Below are 18,944 nucleotides of genomic sequence, written 5' to 3'. Positions count from 1 at the left end.
TTAGGAGGCAAAGCGGCAGAGCCTGAGCATTGGCAGCGTAACGCCTACAAGCTCTTGGGATCACGTCCAAGGTCCATTCACTTCTTGGTCTTTGTACTGGGACTGCTGAAATGGTTACACTGCAACAGATGGTTTTATGAGTGTATTGAATCAAGTGTGCCATCCTAACGCCAACAAACCGCCCTGGCTTATTGCACCTTGGGGTGCTACATGAAGGAAGGATGTACCTGAGCCAGTTATGTACACACCTGGGAAAAGTTCATTTTCCATTTTTCGGCTCTGCTGAGCCAAAGGAAGGAATGTGTGACATCTGCAGAGAACAGATCCAACTGTTTCAGACATCTTAGATATTTTCCTTCTGCGCCACAGACATCTCTACTCATTTTTAAAACTCCTTCTGCTAACCAGGTGTTGAAAACCAAACCCAGCCGGTAGATCCATTTGCAGGAGCCTTCAAGTGGGCTAACCTAGCTGGAGAATATGGATCTCAAAACTGTCCAAGCGCATGGTCACCGGCTGTCCAAGCTCTTTGCTCAGAGCAGACCAGAGGTTTCAATAGAGGAATTAATTCAGTGCAGATCAGGCGAACCCTAGTCTTGGTCATAACATTTTTGGATGTCCCCTCCCCTGCTTGAAAGACAAAAGACTTGAAAGACAAAAGATTTGAAAGACCAATGCTAAAGGGACTCTGCCGCACCACTTTGTTTTCAGTTTCAAAAAGTTGCTTTGCATGGAGCTGGAACTTCTCTGAGCACCCCATCCAGTACTTGTTCACAACAGAGGTGTGTTTACCAGTGGGAAAACAGGAAGCTGCTGCACCAATCTCATCGTTTGGAGTCTCTACCCTCAAGAAATCACAAGTTTTGCCAACCCCAAGTCATTACTAGGTAAGATTTTCCTGCCAGACCTCAAATGCATCCCAACACAGCCATGCGTTCCCTACATTGTATGGAGATGGCTAAACTGACCACCTGGACAAGATGTCACCACGGAAGTGGTGGAAGTGTAACCTGGTTTTGCCTCCTGCACCTTAGCCAGCACCCAGGAGGTGGCAGCCAGGTGACAGCCTGGCCAGGACCCTGCAGCCCACCCTCAGCTCTCCTGACCAGACCCCACCAGCTGCAGACCCTCTCCAAGCAACATTTACTCCTCACTGGTTACTTATTGTTCGGTTTTCCGCAGTGTTCGTTTAAGCGCCTATCCATCTTCCCCCAGCTCGAAGCCCTTTCTTTCCAGGCTGTCTGCTGCTTGGATTCTCCCCGAGCTGATGCTCACCCTCTAAGTATAATTGCAATACAAAGTAGTTTCAGAATAGCGTGCAATAGTGGCTAATTATTTGGAACAATTATACATAACAAAGACAGAGCCAAGCAGCAAGAGGGCTTAATTGTCTGGCCAAGCATGAAATAGCACAGGATTATCGCTAACAGGGGGAGGGGAGGCAACAGAGAGTTGCCCCATAGAATAGGCAAGAATCCAGGCTGTTTGGGAAGGCAAAGTTTATTGAAGAACTTGAAAATTCCCCTTTGAAGCATCTTCTGAGATGCCAGAGAAGACACGAAAAGGATAATGACCCAGAATATGGGCTTAAGGCACAAATCCCTGCACTGACAGACTCCAGGCCTACAGACGCTTAAGCACATGCTTAAATTTTAAGCACATGAATAGTCCCCTTTGACGGCTCATGTGCTTAGAGTTAAGCTCAGGCATAAGTGTTTGTAGGATCGGAGCCCAGATTTTTATTACAACTAGAATCTTCTTGGTAATGACAGGAAATAAGAGACCTATAAAACTCACAAGCTCCTAGGGTGATGCCACAAAGCCCTTCACTCCAGGTGAGTGGTGAGCATCTGTGATGAGCCACGGGGACATACATGCCTTCCCTCCCTGCCATGGAGCAGGGGGAACGACAGCTGTGTGGATAGTGAGAGCTGCATCTCCAGGACATGGGATAGGAGTCAGGAGAGACTGAGAGTCCGCAGGCGTGGGATAGAAGAAGGTGAGGAGGGTGCAAAACGGAAACAGGTTCCTTTTTAGAGACAAAAAGGTGCTGCAGATTTTGCTAGAGTTCGACCTTGCTTGGAGGCAACAGAAAGCAGCATCTAGAGGATGCGCTGAGATGGTGGGGAAAAAGCAGGAATAATCTTCATTTAAAAAAAAAAGAAAGTTAACAAAATATTAAGAAATCTTGCAGAATGTGAGCAATAACAGCTCCTCCCCAAACATTCTCCACTTAATTGTGCACCTACTTTTTCTGCAGAACAAGGTTTCTCTCATGTGACATCTTCCCTCCCTTTTCTCCATCCCTGAAGGGTTTGGGTTTTTTTGGCAAGGTTTCCCATGTTTACAAGACAGCTCCCTGCTGGGCAGGAGCACTCGTCCCTCTGCTTGGACCTAGAACTGTTTTTCAACTATCTTTAGGACTTGAAGGATTTGGTTTTATTAGTGGTACAAGAGCCTTATGCTGATGGTTGCAGGTGTCCTGATCACTGTTGGAGTGGCAGAAAAAGTGGAAAGCGTGGAATATGGATGCTGTGGGCTTCAATGGGCTAACTGTGACCACAGGAGAGTACGAGATCTATGGTACCTGCTGCCTCACATCACATGTCCCAAACCTACAGATATCTCAAGGTTTGGGTGAAGGTGCCCGTGACAGCAGCAGTGTATGAGAGCAATTCAGCTTTGGAAGCTAGCCGTGGAGGAGATTTTTCCTTAGGAAAAATGGGTGGACTTATGGACCTGCCCCATGGGAGGCCGGAATCCCATCCCTACCACCCGGCCGTATCCCGCACACCCGTATAAGCCCTGTGATGGCTCTACAGGGCTGTGCTCCACAGGGTGGGAGTTGCAGGTGGAGGAGGTGATCCTGCCACCACCTCTGTTAGTGCACCTGGGACCTCACCTACAGCTCAGGCATCGGCACCTATAGGTCCGGGACTGCTGGCACCCGCTGCAGGACATTATACAATAGATACAGCCTTACTCTGTGACCTGTGCAGCCTCCTTACCTTGCTCAGGCTCAGATACGGTAGAGAGCATGTGCTACAGAAAGACCCATATTCCCTTCTCTTCCTTTACATCCAACCGCGCATACCAGAGGAGCTTGACAGCTGACATCGCCTGTGGGGAAGGGACAGGCCAGCGTGTGCCAGCATGGACTGTGATGGCCCTCAAACACTCGGGACCTACGCCAGCCACCCTGATGCCTCGGCACGTTGCCAGCCCACCAAGCCTGTGCAGCAGCCCACAGCAGCAGGGCATGGATGGAGGATTTTCTCTGAAGCCAGAGGTTAATTATGCTTTATTGGATAATTTTCAGCTGCCAGTCCTGTCAATAAGGGGGATTTCCTCTAGATGGCACGCTTATCTCTGCGCTGGGAGGGAAGCCCCACCAGCTGCTTCCTCCACAGGACCCCAGTGATGTATTTCCAAGAAGCAGATAACTTACCCCCATGTCTCATGCCCTCTTACAACACAATTTTAATACTCAGCATCTAGAATATGCAAAAGCTGGGAAAATGGTAATAAGAAAAAGGCATTTTGTAACGAGCATTGATGGGATCTGGTCAGCCGGGTGATGCTGAGTATCTATCCTGCAGAAATCAAGTCTTTCAGGGTAACATAAAGCCAGATGTAAAACATCAGCCTTTCCTTCAACAGCCCTCAGCGTCATCCTTCCGTCTGAGTGATGCAGCTCCCTTTTCACAGCAAGAATGAGCAGAGGTTTACTTGCAGTAAGTGAAAGAAGGGGGGTGCATGTGTATGTGAACCTTCAACACCCCCAGAGTGGCTGGATTAATTTTAATCAGTGTGTTGACAGGCTTTCCCTCTCTTGCCTCTGTGCAGCTTGGGGATATAATTTCTTGTGGCGCTTTGAAGAAAGAGGCAGGAGAAGATCACACTGGTCTGGAGATGCTGAGAATGGGATTCTTGTGTGCTCCTTTTACCTACTGTGCGCTGCAGAGCTCCTATTTTCTAGGAATGGAGAAGTGTCTCTTGCAGCCCCACCAGCGCTGCCATGAAGTTAGGCTGGGATGCACCAGAGCTGTGTGTCCCAGTGCACAAAGCAGGGATTGGCTTTGGGTCCTAGACCAGGGGAAAGAGCTACCAGGGTGTGGAAGCGCTGGAGCTGGGCTGTGGAGTGAAGCTGTGACCTGTTGGAGATGCAGTGGAGGAACTGGCATCAGCAGCCTTGTGGAAGGGGGCAACAGGGCAGAGATTCAGCCCCAAACTGTTACAGTGATGCCTGGTTTGATATTTTTGCTTGTTGCTATCTGATCTAGATGAAATGTCCACTGTCTACCCTTCCCGTTTCCCAGCCGGCTCTCCTTTGCTGGATAAGGGGACAGGGTTAAGGTGTTTGGCTCTGCTTCTGCTTCTCTGCATGGGTGAGATATTTCACCTCTCACCCCATACTTTTCATTGCAAAGTTTTTCCCTGTTTATTCCCAAGGTGGGATCAGAGGGAAGGAGCCCTGTGCTATATTCCTGTGCAGCAGCAACATCACAGCCTGCAGCTGTCTGAAGCATAGTCTTAATTTGAGGTTAAGAGGGAAAATATATCTACAGACTCACAGTTAGTGAAGGAGATATGTAGAAATCAGCGTGTACTTGCAGGTCTGATTTCTTACAAGGTTACAGCAGATTCAATCCAACTTGATCCGCAGCTGGACATAGCAAGATACTCCCAGGTGTAAAGAACCCAATCTCCAGCCATTTACTACATTTTTTTTGTTCCAATCAAGCTGTATTCTAGTAATTTTCCACCTTCTCTGTAGCTTTCTCCTCTGAAGACCCTCTCTCTGTATCACTCCTTACCCCTAAGCTGAGGGTCCTCAGCTGGTGTTTCTGGTAGAGACGGACTTCTGCAAACTCAGCAGGTGAGGCAGGCACTCGGGCTGCCGAACTCCTGAATGCAGAGAACACAGCATCAGAGGTTTACTGGGCGTGTTTGCCATGATGAGACGCTAACAAGGATGACTTGGACTCAGAAACCTGATCATAGGTTTCTCTATTTCTAATCCTACATTTCTATATTTCTACATCTTTGTGAATCCAGCCATTTATTTAGGTTCTAGCATTGGTGCAACCACTTTTGGAAACTCTGATTCCATCCCACATATATTCTCCCTTCCTCCTCCCTCAAAAAAAAAAAAAATAGAAAAAAATCCTCTTTTATTTTCAGTGGATTCAAGGGAGAATGAAGTGATTTAACAGGCTTGTTTTCATAGCGATATTTTTCCCTGTGTGGTAGGCACAGTTACCAGGCTGTTCTATACACACTGCCATGTGCCACAGCATAATTGCCTTCCATATGCATCGGCTTTTGGCTAATGTGTTTTTTATGGCAAGCAGGAGAGCTGGATTTGGTGAGTCTCAAAAGTGCACCTGGTGGTTTATGGCTTGAAATCACTGTATCCAAGTTATGTAAGAGTCTCCGTGTGTGTGTGTGTGTCCCCATCTCTTTTCATATAAGATTGCTGAAGAACAGTATGAAAAAAAAGCTTATACCAAGCCAGAGTTAATGACTTCGGTGTTAAAATGCATGTTTGACTGGTGGACTCCCAAGTCCGTTTGGGATGGGATCAGTTATGAATAGAGAGCAGCAGACAAAGCTTTTGAACTGCAAGACCAAAACCAACACCCAAAATTCAGATCACAGCACCTAAATAAGTGCACATATGTGTGGGGAGAGGAGTTTCCTACTTGTCTGAAGAACAGGAAAGACAGGGAGACTTGTTCTCCAGAGGTTCATGGGGGTTCAGACCCGCAAATAGTGTGTCTGGGAAAAGCCTCCCTTGAAATCTAGGACTTTTTTTTTGGTGTGGATTTTGGGACGCCTGCATTTGCAAATGCAAGTCAACAAAATTGAGATATCTGACATCTGAGTGTGGCAGGAATGGATATGAGCGCTTGGCTCCTGTCGTTTCTAAACTGGGAATTTCATGCATCTCACACTATCCAGCACCACCATTCCCACTAACCTCCCTGTGCTGGGAGCTCTTGATGTGCAGCCTGCAAACTGATCTTTGAAGCTCAGAGCTGGCAGGACAAGGCTGGAAAAAAGGTTGAACTGCAGGGAGCACTGAAGGTCTGAGCCTTGAATATGGAAAGAAGAGAAATAATATCAAAGGAAATCACATAAGTGGAAAAAGAGCCCCCTGGGGCAGCCCAGGCAGCAGCAGGTCTCTCTTGTTCATGTTTTCAGAGAAGTTAGAGGTCAGCCAAGCTTGATAACGAGGTAATGCAGAAAAATCCATCACTGAGCCTTGGGGGATTTGTAGGTGAGCTTCTCATCAGCATAAACGAATTTAGATGCTGCTCGGCAGAGAAAACAAAAACGATTATGTATCGCAAAACCTGCAGATCATCTGGAAGGACCTGGGAGAAAGGTCGGCTGGGCTGGAGCTAAACCCCCCGCACTGCCCAGGGCAGCGCACAGAAACACTGCAGGGCCCGATGCTGCCCTTCCCCGGGCACTGCAGTGCAGGATCGGGGCTTTGAACCCCAGGAACCCCCCGAGGGGTGCTCCGGCCGGGACCAGCTCCGTTAGACAGAGGCATGGCCAGTGCCAGGGCAGGAGCAGCGATAGCAGCCCGCGGTGCTCCAGGGTTTTTCTCCCTGCCCTCCCTACACCATCCCCCGGCAAATAACGGGCTCAGGGACAGGCAGGGAGCGGGTTTTTCTCCTTGGAAAAGAGATGTTGCCGTTTTGCAGCTTGCAAAGGCTCCGGCTCGCTGCCATGCAGCTGCCCGGGCACAGGCACCGGGAGCCCGGGATGGGGAAACCTCGGCCGGGGCATCCACCTGCTAAAGAGGCTGCAGGACACCAAAACGCCCATCCAGCGCCTCAGTGAGACAGTGAAATGTCTCAGAACAAACGGTGAAAGTCAATTTAAAGGAAGGAAAAAAAAAAAACCCTCCTGATCAGGTGATGGCTTGTTTTTCTTTTCTTTTCTTTTCTTTTCTTTTCTTTTCTTTTCTTTTCTTTTCTTTTCTTTTCTTTTCTTTTCTTTTCTTTTCTTTTCTTTTCTTTTCTTTTCTTTTCTTTTCTTTTCTTTTCTCTTTCTTTCCTTCTTTCCTTCTTTCCTTCTTTCTTTCTTTCCTTCTCTGTTTCTTTCCTTCTTTCCTTCTTTCTTTCTTTCCTTTTCTCTTTCTCTCTTTCTTTCTTTCTTTTTGAGACTTTTGCATACCCTGCCCATCTCACTAGCTCTCAGCCCCACACACGTTTGACACTGCAATTTAATGTGAAATGTAAAGAAGAATCGAGTTCAAACGGGAGATGGAGGCTGTCTGTAACTAAATACTTCAGGGAGGAGAACAGAAAAAATTTAAATCTGCCCAAGGAAAAATGCTTTCCACGCCTGGGAACAGTGGGACTATGACAAGGCAATCTTTTCAGGCAGATCGATAGGGTTTCTCTTTAGGGAGACCGCATAATTTCTCACTCCAGAGTGCAAACCCGTGATTAAAACTCACCCCTCGCTCCGTGTGTGGATGCACGGCCGGGAGCGCGCGTGCGTGTGTGTGTGCGTGTGTGTGTGTGTACGTGTCTGGGATCCCACCATCTGGTTTGCTTCACTCCCGGGTTTCCCTTTCCTAAATCTTTTCGGGACGGGTGTACTTTAGATGCTTTTTCTCGTTTTGATTCTTTTGTGCGCGGCAAAGCCGAGGCGAACACGGACTCGGGCAGAGGGAGCCGCTCGCAGATGGAGAGACTCGGACTTTCTCACCGTCATTTCCTTTCCAGTCGTTCCCAACGTTAACCGGGATGATATTTTGCTTTGAAACAGGCTGGAATCCATGGTGGCTGGTGGCATTTAGGGAGCCGCAGAGCCTCTGGATGCGCGATGCTCCCGGCGGGAGCGGGACAAGGCACCGCATCCCATCCCCATCGACCCTTCTCGCCTCCTCCCGCCCGGTTTCGGGCTCATCGGGGTCCTGGGCACGGCGGAGGGGCGGCGGAGCATCCCCCGGGCTGTGTCCGCTACCTCGCAGCTCGTCGTTTCGCTGCCCCCCCCCGCCCTCCCCGCCGCCGCCCTGCAGAGCCATAAGCCGCAGCTCCCGGCGGTTCTTCGCTGCCATGAAACGCACCAAGTGGAAATTCAATCGCCCCGTTGTGTGTGTGGTCGAAATCTCTGGCAGCTGCTTCGGAATTTTTTATGACACTTTCGTTTATGTAGGGGAGGCATAACTATTATTTTACTTAATAAAAATGGAAAGCAGCTCCGGTCTTTTCTTTCCCCGCTCTCTTCCATTTGTTCTTCCCATCGCCTTTCCGCAGGGCTGATGAGAGTTTAAACAAAAGTCAGTAGGAAAGATGCGGCGTCTCCGAAGCATTTCTCCGTGATAGCTAATTATAAATATATACAAGAAAAAATATATAAGAAAAAAATTAATATAAATTTATATAGCTGAACATACACACATATAAGAGGGAGAAGTATGTGTCGCAAAAGCACGAGAGGAACACAAAAGCGAAAGAGCTCAGGAAAGCTCCCCCAGCTCTAGCAGGGACACACGCTCGCGGGACAGATTTGCCACCTTCCTGAGAAACTCTCAGCACAGTTATTCATTTATTTTCCCCTCCGGTCCTGAAATCCTCCTCGATCGGAGCGTTGGCGGCGAGGGAGGAGGATGCGCCCGAATCCGCGCAGAGGCTCGGGCTCTGTAAGAGCTGCTGCAACTGGAGATGCTCTGGCGAAGCCTCGTCCGCTCCTACGCGCTTCCCGGGGTCCTCCCGAGCTCGGCGAGCCTGTGCACCGAGTCGTTAGGGCTTGAGTGATTGTGACCGGCATTTGGAAGCGGGGCCGCGCAGCTGTTTGGCCCGGCTCCCCGGTATTAGTGCTGGAGATTTTATCACCAAATGCTCGCACCTGTTAACGGCAGCGACTGGCAATTCATCACCGCGGATTCTCACACTGCTGAACTCGGCCCTTGGAGCGGGGGACATCTCCCCTTGGCACCCCCTTGGAGGAAACTATCCCCTTCCTCCCTCACTAAGCATCCTCCTACTCTGGACACTGACTGCGCGTCTGCAGACACTCTGAAGGAGGGGGAATAAAAAGCTTGGCTCGGTGTGTCCGCGGCAGAGACAGGGACACCGGGCTGCCGCAGCCACCCACGGGGCGCCACGGGGGGCGGCTGCAGCCGTGGCCGCGTCCCCTGCCCTGCGCCGGGGTGGCCGCCTTGGCCTTGGCCTGAGAAGGGACAATCGTGGGGTTCTGCCACCCGCGGGGACACCGCTGTGGCTGCCGAGGAGGCTGGGCTGCCTCTGCTTACAGGGAAATCCCCTCCGCTCCGGCTGCAGCCCGTGGCGAGGAGTGTGCTCGCTGCCCACCGCCGCCTCCCTGACAGCCGTCGGGGGATGCTGCACCTCGAGCAGCGACGGCAGAAGAGCGGCGGACAGGAGATGCCGAGGCCGGAGGTGGTTCTCCGTCCCGGAGGGGACTTGGGGCCTGGCCGGGCTGCGGGTGGGCCCACCTCGGAGAGTGGTACCCGCCCCGGCCAGCCCCGTCGAGCAGGGGTGCGGGACTTGGGTGCCGTCCCAGCACCCCAGGAGACAGGCACAGCCTTCGCTTTGGTTGTTTCACGAGGTGTGTGGGTGGGAGGCTTGACTGAGCGTTTCTGCTCGCCTTCCTCCCGCACCTGCCGGGCAGCAGCATCCCTTCTGTGGGAGCCCTCGGGGGAAGAGGGTTTCCAGACAGGGTGCTCCGGGCTCGGTGACGTCTCGATGACGTGAGCAGGTGGAGAAGGGGATCAGGGATCCCCAAATCCACACCATCCCTCAAAAGGGCTGAGGGTCTCCGCCGACGAAGCTGCTGGAAGGCGGCAGCTCATCCTCCAGCCTGCGGGGCAGTCAGCACTCGAGGGGCGAAGGGATCCTCGGCGACCCCCGGGCGGGGGATAACGGCGGGGGGAACGGGCCCTCCGAGCTTCCAGCCCCGTGACGTGCCAGGGGCGAGGGGGGCTTCATCCAGCACCGACCCCCGTCCCGCAAGAGCCGTCTCCGGGCGCAGCCGCGGGCATCCGAGCGCCGGGCGAGCCGGCAGCGCCTTTCCTCGAAAGCATCCCCGCGGGAGGGGGGGGGCCGCGGCCCTCGGGGACCCGGGCAGCCCCTCGCCGTGCCCCGCGGGGGCTGCGGGCGGCACGTGATGCCGGGGCGGCCGTATAAAGGCCTGGGGAGCGCTGGCAGGAGGCGCAGTGCGGGAGCGTTTGCACCGGGTCCCAGCTCGGGAGGGGTGGGGAGGGGGGAGCCGCCTTCCCAACTTCTGCCCTCCCCCCTCCCTCTTCCCCCGCCCCTCCCTCCCTCCCTCCCTCCCTCCCCCCAGCTCTGCCGAGGAGCCGCCGCACCCCTTCTCCCCCTCCTCGTCTTTGATTATCGTTATTACTATTATTTATTATCGCTGCTTCCCAGCTCCCTGCCCAACCTCCGGGCGCCCCGTCCCTCCGCCCCCGCCCCTCCCTCCGCAGCCACCACCCCGCAGCCCCGCCGCTCCCCCTCCAGCAGCGGCGCGGCGAGCGGCACCGCGGAGCGGAGCGGAGCGCCGAGTCCCAGCGGCGGCCGCAGCCCCTCCGGCACGGCCCCGGGGCCCATCCCGGGAGCCGCCGCTAGGTGGGGGGGGGAGCCCGGCCCCGCGGCCGCCCAACAATGACTTTGGGCAGCAGCGGCGGCGGCTGCGGGATCATGTCCGAGCGCTCCCCGGAGGAAGAGCCGCTCTCCGAGGTGGAGGACGCGGATATCGACGTGGTGGGACCGCCCCAGGATGGGGGCAAGTACAGCGAGGACGAGGAGGAGGAGGAAGACGACGACGAGGAGGACGAGGAGGACGGCGGCGACCCGCTGGGGCTCGCCCTGTCGCGGAGCGGGGCCGCCCCGGCGCGCATGGGGGGCTCCCCGGAGCGGCTCTCGCCCGCCGGCGGCCCCGAGCCCCGCGGCGCCGCGCCCGGAGAGAAGGCGGCGGCGGGCGGCGGCGGGGGCGGCGCGGGGGGAAAGAACCCGCTGGTGAAGCCGCCCTACTCCTACATCGCCCTCATCACCATGGCCATCCTGCAGAGCCCCAAGAAGCGGCTGACGCTGAGCGAGATCTGCGAGTTCATCAGCGGGCGCTTCCCTTACTACCGGGAGAAGTTCCCCGCCTGGCAGAACAGCATCCGCCACAACCTCTCCCTCAACGACTGCTTCGTCAAGATCCCCCGGGAGCCCGGCAACCCCGGCAAGGGCAACTACTGGACGCTGGATCCCGAGTCCGCCGACATGTTCGACAACGGGAGCTTCCTGCGCCGGAGGAAGCGCTTCAAGCGGCAGCAGCAGCTGCACCCGCCGCACCCCGAGCTGCTGCTGCGGGCCGGGGCCGCCGACCCCGCGGCCTTCCTGCCCGGCTTCGCCTACGGACCCTACGGCTACAACTACGGGCTGCAGCTCCAGGGTTACCCCCACCACCACCCCCATCACCCCGGCGGCGGCGGCGGCGGCGGCGCGGGCGCCTTCCCCTTCCCGGCGCCGCACTGCCCGTTACCGGCTCCGCCGCCTCCCGCCGCCGCCTCCGTCTTCTCCGCCGCCTCGGGGCTGCCCTCCTTCCTGGGCGGCGAGCTGAACTGCAGGAAGTCCTTCTACCACCCCCAGCTCAGCCCCACCGCCCTGCCCGCCGCCCTCCTCCAGACCCTGAAGCCGGACCCCACGCCCGCCGGCGGCGGCACCACCAACCACCCTTCCCGTCCTTCTTTTTCCATAGACAACATCATCGGGGGGGCCGTGCCCCCGCCTCCCAGCACCAACCCCAGCGCCGCGCCCGCCGCTCCCTACCCCGCCGGCCAGGCGGCCCCCCCGGCGCAGGTCCTGGCCGTGCTCAGCCCCGCCTTGGCCCCGGCGCAGCCACAGGTCAGCCTGGCTCACGAGCCGCTCCTGCAGCCGCCACAGAACTTTTCCAGTAAAATCACAACCCTGAGCAGCTGTCATTTTTAAAGCGTGCTGGGGAAAGGGGAGGGGGGGGGGAGAGTCGCGAAGCAAACGGCCCCTTCCCAGCTCTCCCCCCTCCTCCCAAACTGCTCCCTTTCCCTCTCCCCATCCATCCCCCCCCATCTCCTCCCGTTGTGTTTTAAGGTAGGAAATATTTTTTTCCATTTTTTTTTTTTACTTTATTTCCAGTGGAATCCAGATCTGTTTGTGTCTCTTTGCTCGGAAGGGAGAAAAAAAAAAAAAATCAAATAAATCGGGAGGGCGGGAGGGAGGAAAGAAAAACACGATGCGGTCCCGCAAGCGCCAAAGCGTATTTATAAAGTGGCCGTAACATAAGCTGGGACCTGGACTGGTTGAACACACAACGTCTTGCGGGGGGTCGGGGGGGGGGGGGGATGTTAAGAAAGAAACGGTCTTAGGGTCGGAAATGTTTCCTTTGAGAGGTGCGGTTTTTTCCGCGGGGGTCCCCGAAGCGCCTGGGAAAGCGGCCAGGGCAGTGGCAGGCGTCCCCGCACGCCGAGAGCCCCTTTTCGTTCCTGCAGATCTCTCTCTCAGGCGGTTTTGCCATGTGTGTGCCTGTCTCTCCCCGGCTCTCAAAGAAAACGTTTTAATGGCTCGATCTTATTTTTAATTCCTTTGAAGCTTCTGGTTTGGTTTGAAAAGGCACTGTTTAGGGTTTCTTTCTTTTTAAGGAGAAGAAAAGTCGGTGAAACTCAGGACTGCGGTTTATTGTTTTTTTCTTCCCCCCCCCCCCCCCCCCGCCCCCCCCTCCATGAGACATTCAAATGCACGTTTAAAAGAAAATCCGATCCGTCAGGAAGTTTGGAGAATTCCCATATTATTTTATTTTTTTTTATCCCTGTTTTCCCACCCCCTCCGTGCGTGGGTTTTTTGGTGTATTGGTAATTATTTGTATATAGATTATTCGGGAGCTAATGAGCGGAGTCCAGTTAACTCTTCACTGGTTGTGCATCCGTCATATCTATTTTATTGAGAGAATCTGTGAATAATTTGATGTGGAAAAGGCAACAGAATTTTGTCCACCGTTGGTGTAAATTAATAAATGTTTGTGACCTGGTTAAAATAATAATTCTAATCATCCCAATCGTTCTTTGCGATGTCCTTTGTCACGCTGAGAGCCCCTCTCGGGCCTCGGGGAAGCGAGAGGCTCCCACCCTCGGGCTGAGCCCTCCCCTCCGCGCCCGGGCGCGCAATTTGCGCGGGGCTACTCCGCGCATCCCCCCCATCCCATCGCTGCACTGTTGGTGTCTCTCCTTGCTGGGCGAGGGCAGGGGGGCGTCCCCGCTTTGGGCCCACAGCCCAGCAAGGGAAAGGACGCCCCGATTTTTTTTGTTGTTGTTGTTAATTTTACATTTTTTATTTCTTTGGTTTTTTTTGGTTTTGTTTTGGGTTTTTTTTGTGTGTGTGTGTTCCCTTCCCCTAAAAAACTCTGCCTGCTTCTAAAGAAAGAGAGGCAGGGGCTGGGAGAAAGGTTTTCCCTTCTCTCCCCCCTCCACCTCCCTTTATTTTGTTTGGAAAAGTTGACACATGAGAAAATAAGTTGGAGGGTTTCCCCCCCGCACACACGTTCCCTTTGGGCCTGCAGGATTTGAATGACCGAATGAAACTTGAGCTCAGCCTAAATTTTGCAACAACTTACAAAGTAAATAAACATCTTTAAGCGTTCCCTTCTTCTCCAACCCACCCCCCCTCCCCATTTATTTATTTCAGGGACCAAACGCGGCTCTTTGGTTTGTTTGTTGGCAGGGACCCTGATCTTAAAGAATCGAGGCCTTTCTGCCCATGCAGATGAAGGAGAAGGGAGAAAAAGCAAAAAAGCTGAGCCGTACGAGGCAGGGAGCGAGGGACGGAGCCGGTCCTCGGGCGAGCGGGGCTTTGTGCTGCGCGCAGGCAGGAGCCGAGCGGTGTGCGCCGGGGAGGGGAGGACGGATCGGCCTTTCTTTTCTCTTCCACCCCCAACTTTTTTTCTTCGCCCCCCTCTCCTCTGCCCCTGTCTGTGCCACCCCGAACCTCCGCGCAGTTTGTTGATGTTGTTCCTGAACGTGCCGCCTCCCCGCAGCGAGCGGTCTCACATCTCGCCTTCACACACATTTGCTTTTGAAAAGCGATCTTCGTGTCCGGCACTTGGTTGTCTCCCTTTCATGTCCAGCTCCTACAAAAGGGGCTACAAGACTCGACATGGGAGAAAAGAGGAGGCCAATGAATCTATTTTCCAGATTGCCAAGCACATGGTTGGAAATTGAAGGGGCTTTTGTAGCATTTCCCCTTCCTCCCTCCCTCCCCGCTCCTTTTCTTTTGCTTGTGTGCAAATTGTTCAATTGCTCTGGCAGGGGTGTTCCTGACAAGCTCATTACTAGAAGGTGCCAGACCCCTCCTCTCCCTCTCCCCCGAAGTCTTTGATGAAGTTAAAATGCGCTGATAGCTGCTCTCGGGGCTATCTTTGTTCAGCCTCCTTTAATAACCGAGCCTGCTTTGAGGAGACGGCATCCGAAGGAAGAAAGCGATGTGCAGCGAGGCTGGAGGGTGGTTGTGTGGCTGGAATAGGAGGGGGGCGGTTTATTTTGATATAAAATAGCCATTTTTAATTTTTTTTTTTTTTTTTGCTTCTTTTTCCTTTGCGAAGTGCGGGAGGAAAACGAGCCAAGGGTGCCGGGAGCGGATAAGAAACGGCAGCCGGTGCCCGTGGGGACGAACGAGAGCGTTTCTCCTCTGGAGCCCCCGTTGGGTGCAGGGGGTTCTCCAAGTTGGTGGTCTCAGCTTTTGGAGGGATAGAGGAGGGTCCTTTCTGCAGGGAAGCGCTCCTTCTGCGGGGAACCCCTTCCCCCACACGCTCTAGGGGAGGGGGCTCGGGGGTTTCTGAGGCTAGAACACCTTTCCCCGGCTCCATTCCCCCTTTTTTTCTGCTTTGCGGAGTTATTGCGGGATTTTAAGCCGCCGTTCCTCTCTGGGATTGAAGCTGAGCTGATTTGGGAGCGGTGGGATTTTCCCCTCTTAGCCACGGTCTCCCTCAGGAAGGGCCGGGAAGGCTGGGCTCGCTTCTCCCGGGGGGGCTGCGAGCTCCGGCGCCTTTAGGTTTTTTGGATTTTTTGGGTTGTTTTTTTTTTTTTTCGGTGGGTGAAGACCCCCCAGGCGACACTAACTTCAGATTTTTCCCATCCTTTAGATTTTCCTCAAGCATCCGAGCTCTGTCCGTGTCTCGCTCATACTCAAGCCGTCTGCAAATCCCTGCATCTCTTGGGGAGCCGGGGTGGGAATCGGGGGGGGACCCGGGGCAATTCGAGGGAGCAGAGGGGAAGGAGCCGGGACGAGGGGGTCCTCTGGGGTCGGGACCCCCTGGCGGGGGCTCAGCTCGGGAGGTTAAGGCAGAATCCCTCCTCGGAAGGATCAGGGCTGCTAATTACAGGGCTGGCGGACTCCGCAGCCCCGATCTTCACGGGACATTATTTTTAAGCGTTCAGCGAGGATCATTTTTCACGCCTCGCTGCCTAAAGGAGGGTTTTATTTATTTATGGGGGGGGGGGAGGTGGGGAGGACACCAGCAATAAGCGAGCACTGAAAGGAAAATAATTAGCTTTTGCAGTCGCTGCTTGGGAGTCCCTGGCCAAAAAGGCGACACGGAGTTCCCCTTCGCTCTCGTCCGTAGGCGAATCGGCTCAGATCTCGGGGTTACTTTGGGTGGTTGTTTTATCAGTCTTAAACCCCAGGCAAAGCCGGGCCGGTGGCGACCCAGGTCCTGCCGCGGGCCCGATCCTCTACCGCATGTTTGGGGGATTTTTTCCCTTCTCCCTTTCGCGCCGGGGCTGTTTCCGAGCGGGTCTTCAGGGATGCGGGTTTCCCCGCCTGCTTTGGCTTTGGCCAAACATCTGTGGAGCTGATTTTTCTAATGGGTCTCACTCCTTTCTATACGTCAGATTGAAGGGGTTGTAACAAAACCGCGAAGCTTCTCCGATTATTTGTTCCGCGGCCGTTTTCCTTGTGTGCACAGCCCGGGGGAGGCGGAAAACGGGACTTTATCCTCGCGTTTACCGGCACGGGATAAAACGATCCTGTCTCGGAATATCTGCTTCGGGATCGGAGCGGGGGAAGACGGACACGATTTCTTTCTGTGCTTTGGCGTAACTAAGCCCGTCTTAAGCAAAGCCGATCCCGAGGAAAGAAGCGAGTGTCCCTTCCCTTTCCAGCCGGGCTCCCACTCGCGGGGTGCGGGACGTGGTGGCCCCGCTCGCTCGGCCCTCGCCTGCTGTCTCACCCCCCAGCACCTTCTGCTTTCCATTACTGCCGATTTGGAGAATTAGGAAAGGTCAAGGTTTTATTCCTTTCCCCGGTAGCTTTTTGGGTTTCTCTTTCTAGTTCCTCGCAGACCCGAAAAAAAATAAATCAACTTGGATTATAGAAACCACCTTTAAACATTAAGAGCATCTTTTCCAGTAGCTCGGCCCTTCCTCCGGGCCTGCCCTGGCCCTTCCCTGTGTCTGAGCAGAAACTCCCGTTTTCACGGTGAATTTAGGATTTAATAATAACGCCAAGACTCCCTGTGCCCCAGAGCCCGACCCGAAAACACTTTCCTGCCTCGTAACTTTGGAAAATAACTGCCCTCCAGCATCTTCTTTCCCTCCTCATTTCCCTTTCGTTTTTTTCCTTTCCCTGCACAGCAAGTAGAGAAACGAGGTTTAAAACCCACACATTTTCCGATCTGGGGAGGGCGGGAGAAGCCGCCGCAGCCGGCTCAGTGGCAGGAAAAATGCCTTGGAAATTAAGTTGGTGCTTTCGAAATCCTCTCCGAGATGTTCGCGGTAGGTCAGGGCCCTGCACTCGCCCCTGCGTTTGTCTGTTGGGAGAGGAGAGGGGCCAGACCCGCCTTCTCCCCTCGCCTCCCGGATCACGGCTCGTCTTTCCTTCCTCCTTCTCTTCCTCACCTTCTCTCTTTCTTGTACTTTCTTTTTACCCCTTCTCTTTTCTCACTGTCTTTCTCGTCTTTCTTTCGTCTTTTCCTCTTTCCCTCTTTCTTTACTTTTTCCCTAATTATTTCCCTTTCTCTCCTTTTTCTCTCTTTCACTCTTCTATATACCTGTTTCTTTTCCCCTTTCTCTTATTTTTTCTCCCTCTTTCTCTCTCCCTCTTTCCTCTTTTTTTGCATTTTATCCCTCTCTCTCTTACTCTTTCTCTTTTTCTCTTGTGCTTCTTCTCTATTTCTCTCTCTTTCCTTTTCTTTCTTTTGCTTTTTCTCTCTCCCTCTTTTCCTCTTTACTTTTTTCTTTTGCTTTTTCCCTCTTCCTCTTTTTCTTTCGCTTTTTCTCTCTTTCACTCTTTTGCTCTTTCTCTCTTTTGCTCTATCTCTCTTTCTTGCTCTTTCTCTCTCGCTCTTTATCTCTCTTTCTCTCTCTCTTCCTCTCTCTCTTTCTCTCCTTCCATGTTTCTTTTTATCTCTCCTTATCTTTTTCTCTTTCTCTTTCTTCTCTTTCCTCCCTCTTTCTCTCACTGTCTGTCTCACCCGTTTCGCTTCAGGTCCAGGGAGGGCCGCTCCCCCGCTCTCTCCAGGAGGTTTCCCACTCTGCTCAGCCCCAAGGATCTCTCTCCTCACCGCAGCGGGAGGGGGGTGTGCGTGTCCCCTCCTTTGAACCCCCGCGCTCAGCCGTTCCCCTGCCGGTGCCTGGTGGGCTGCGGGCAGCTCAGGGCGCCTTTCACGGGAGCTCATCCCCGTTATCCCCTTTTCACCGACCCCGTCTGTGCCCTTACCCGGAGCGGGGAGGCGGCGACCCGGGCCCGGGCGGGGTTGCAGGGACCGATCCCCGCTCTCTCGGGCTCATTCGGGCCCCGTCGCCCGTGCGGGACCCGTTCGCATTTTCTATTTTATTAAATAAAGCGCATCCTGGCTCTCCGAGCCCTTGGCAGCAACAGGTGACGCTGCCATCCGGGACGGGAGGAAAAACACTCGCATCAGGATTTGAGTGAGCGTTTCCAACCCTTCTTCATCATTCAAATGCTAATGATCTCCTCGGATGGACCGTCCCGGGATGCGCCCACCCGGGAAGGGGCTCGGCCGTCCCGTCCCGTCTGGGCAGCCGGCACAGAGCAAGCCCGTGGTACGTGTTGCCCAGGCCTGATAAAGGATGTTTGCTTTCTAAAACTCCGAAACGAATCTTAGAGGGTTTATTTGCCGGCATTTTTCTGGTATCATCCGGAGCTCGGCGGCTTTTCCCAGCCGCGGGCAGGTGGGGTGTTTCCCTTCTTAACCGCTCTGGCTGGCCGCATCCCTTCCCCTGGGATGCGGATAAATTAGATATATGGATGTGGACTGAATGGTAATCGTTCATCTCTCCGTGTGCCAAAGCAAGTCTCGTAAACCCGAATGAAAACCTGCGACGGGGAGATCATCTCCCCGTGGAGAGGTCGGGACGGAGCCCGAAGGGGTGTAATGAGTTCGTGTCTCGTTTCCTGCAGGGAAGGGGATTCGTGTTGGTGCATCAAGGTCCTTCCAATTACCTACCGATTTGGTAGTGTTTGTCTCACCCTCGACCCTGTCTGCCTATCGAGGGTCGGGATCCAAGCCGCAGGGTGGCACAGAGCTGTTTTTTTTGAGTAGTCCTTTTCTGTTTCCATCAGATTTCGATTTACCCTCTTTAACTCGTCTTTTAAATGAAATTACATTTCTGTTTCGTTAGTACCGGGATTTAGAAAACGCTTAAACCAACACCGGCGTTTCCTTTCACCCTCGCAAAAATTCCCAGATATCCCACTTTTCCCCGCCGAAGGAGGCAAGCGGAGAGTTGTTGGGAATTCCGTGTAACCCGAATGAGCCCCTGCTCCCCCCGGCCCGAATCACTCCTTAGCGGTGAGAGCCGTCTGCGGAGCACACGATTGCCTTAATCCCAGCTAGATTCACTGCAAAATCTATGGGAATTCCTCCCCTACCCTTCTCCTTACCTAGGTGCCCTCCCCCCAGCCATCAGCCCTAGGCAGAGGAAG

At 53.9% G+C, this 18,944-nt stretch overlaps 1 protein-coding gene across 1 annotated transcript; it reads left to right on the top strand.

The window, feature by feature from the left end:
• Positions 1 to 10,349: 10,349 nt before the first annotated feature.
• On the top strand, positions 10,350 to 12,116 carry FOXD2 (forkhead box D2). The gene is given in 3 exon segments (XM_054073138.1): positions 10,350 to 11,427; positions 11,430 to 11,479; positions 11,481 to 12,116. Coding segments are annotated over 3 exon segments (1,311 nt in total). The 5' UTR covers positions 10,350 to 10,649; the 3' UTR covers positions 11,964 to 12,116.
• The last annotated feature ends 6,828 nt before the right edge of the window (positions 12,117 to 18,944 follow it).

The sequence above is a fragment of the Cuculus canorus genome, chromosome 8 (genome assembly GCF_017976375.1).
Source record: "Cuculus canorus isolate bCucCan1 chromosome 8, bCucCan1.pri, whole genome shotgun sequence".
In the NCBI taxonomy this organism is placed as follows: domain Eukaryota; kingdom Metazoa; phylum Chordata; class Aves; order Cuculiformes; family Cuculidae; genus Cuculus; species Cuculus canorus.
This window is presented reverse-complemented; position numbering and strand designations above follow the sequence as displayed.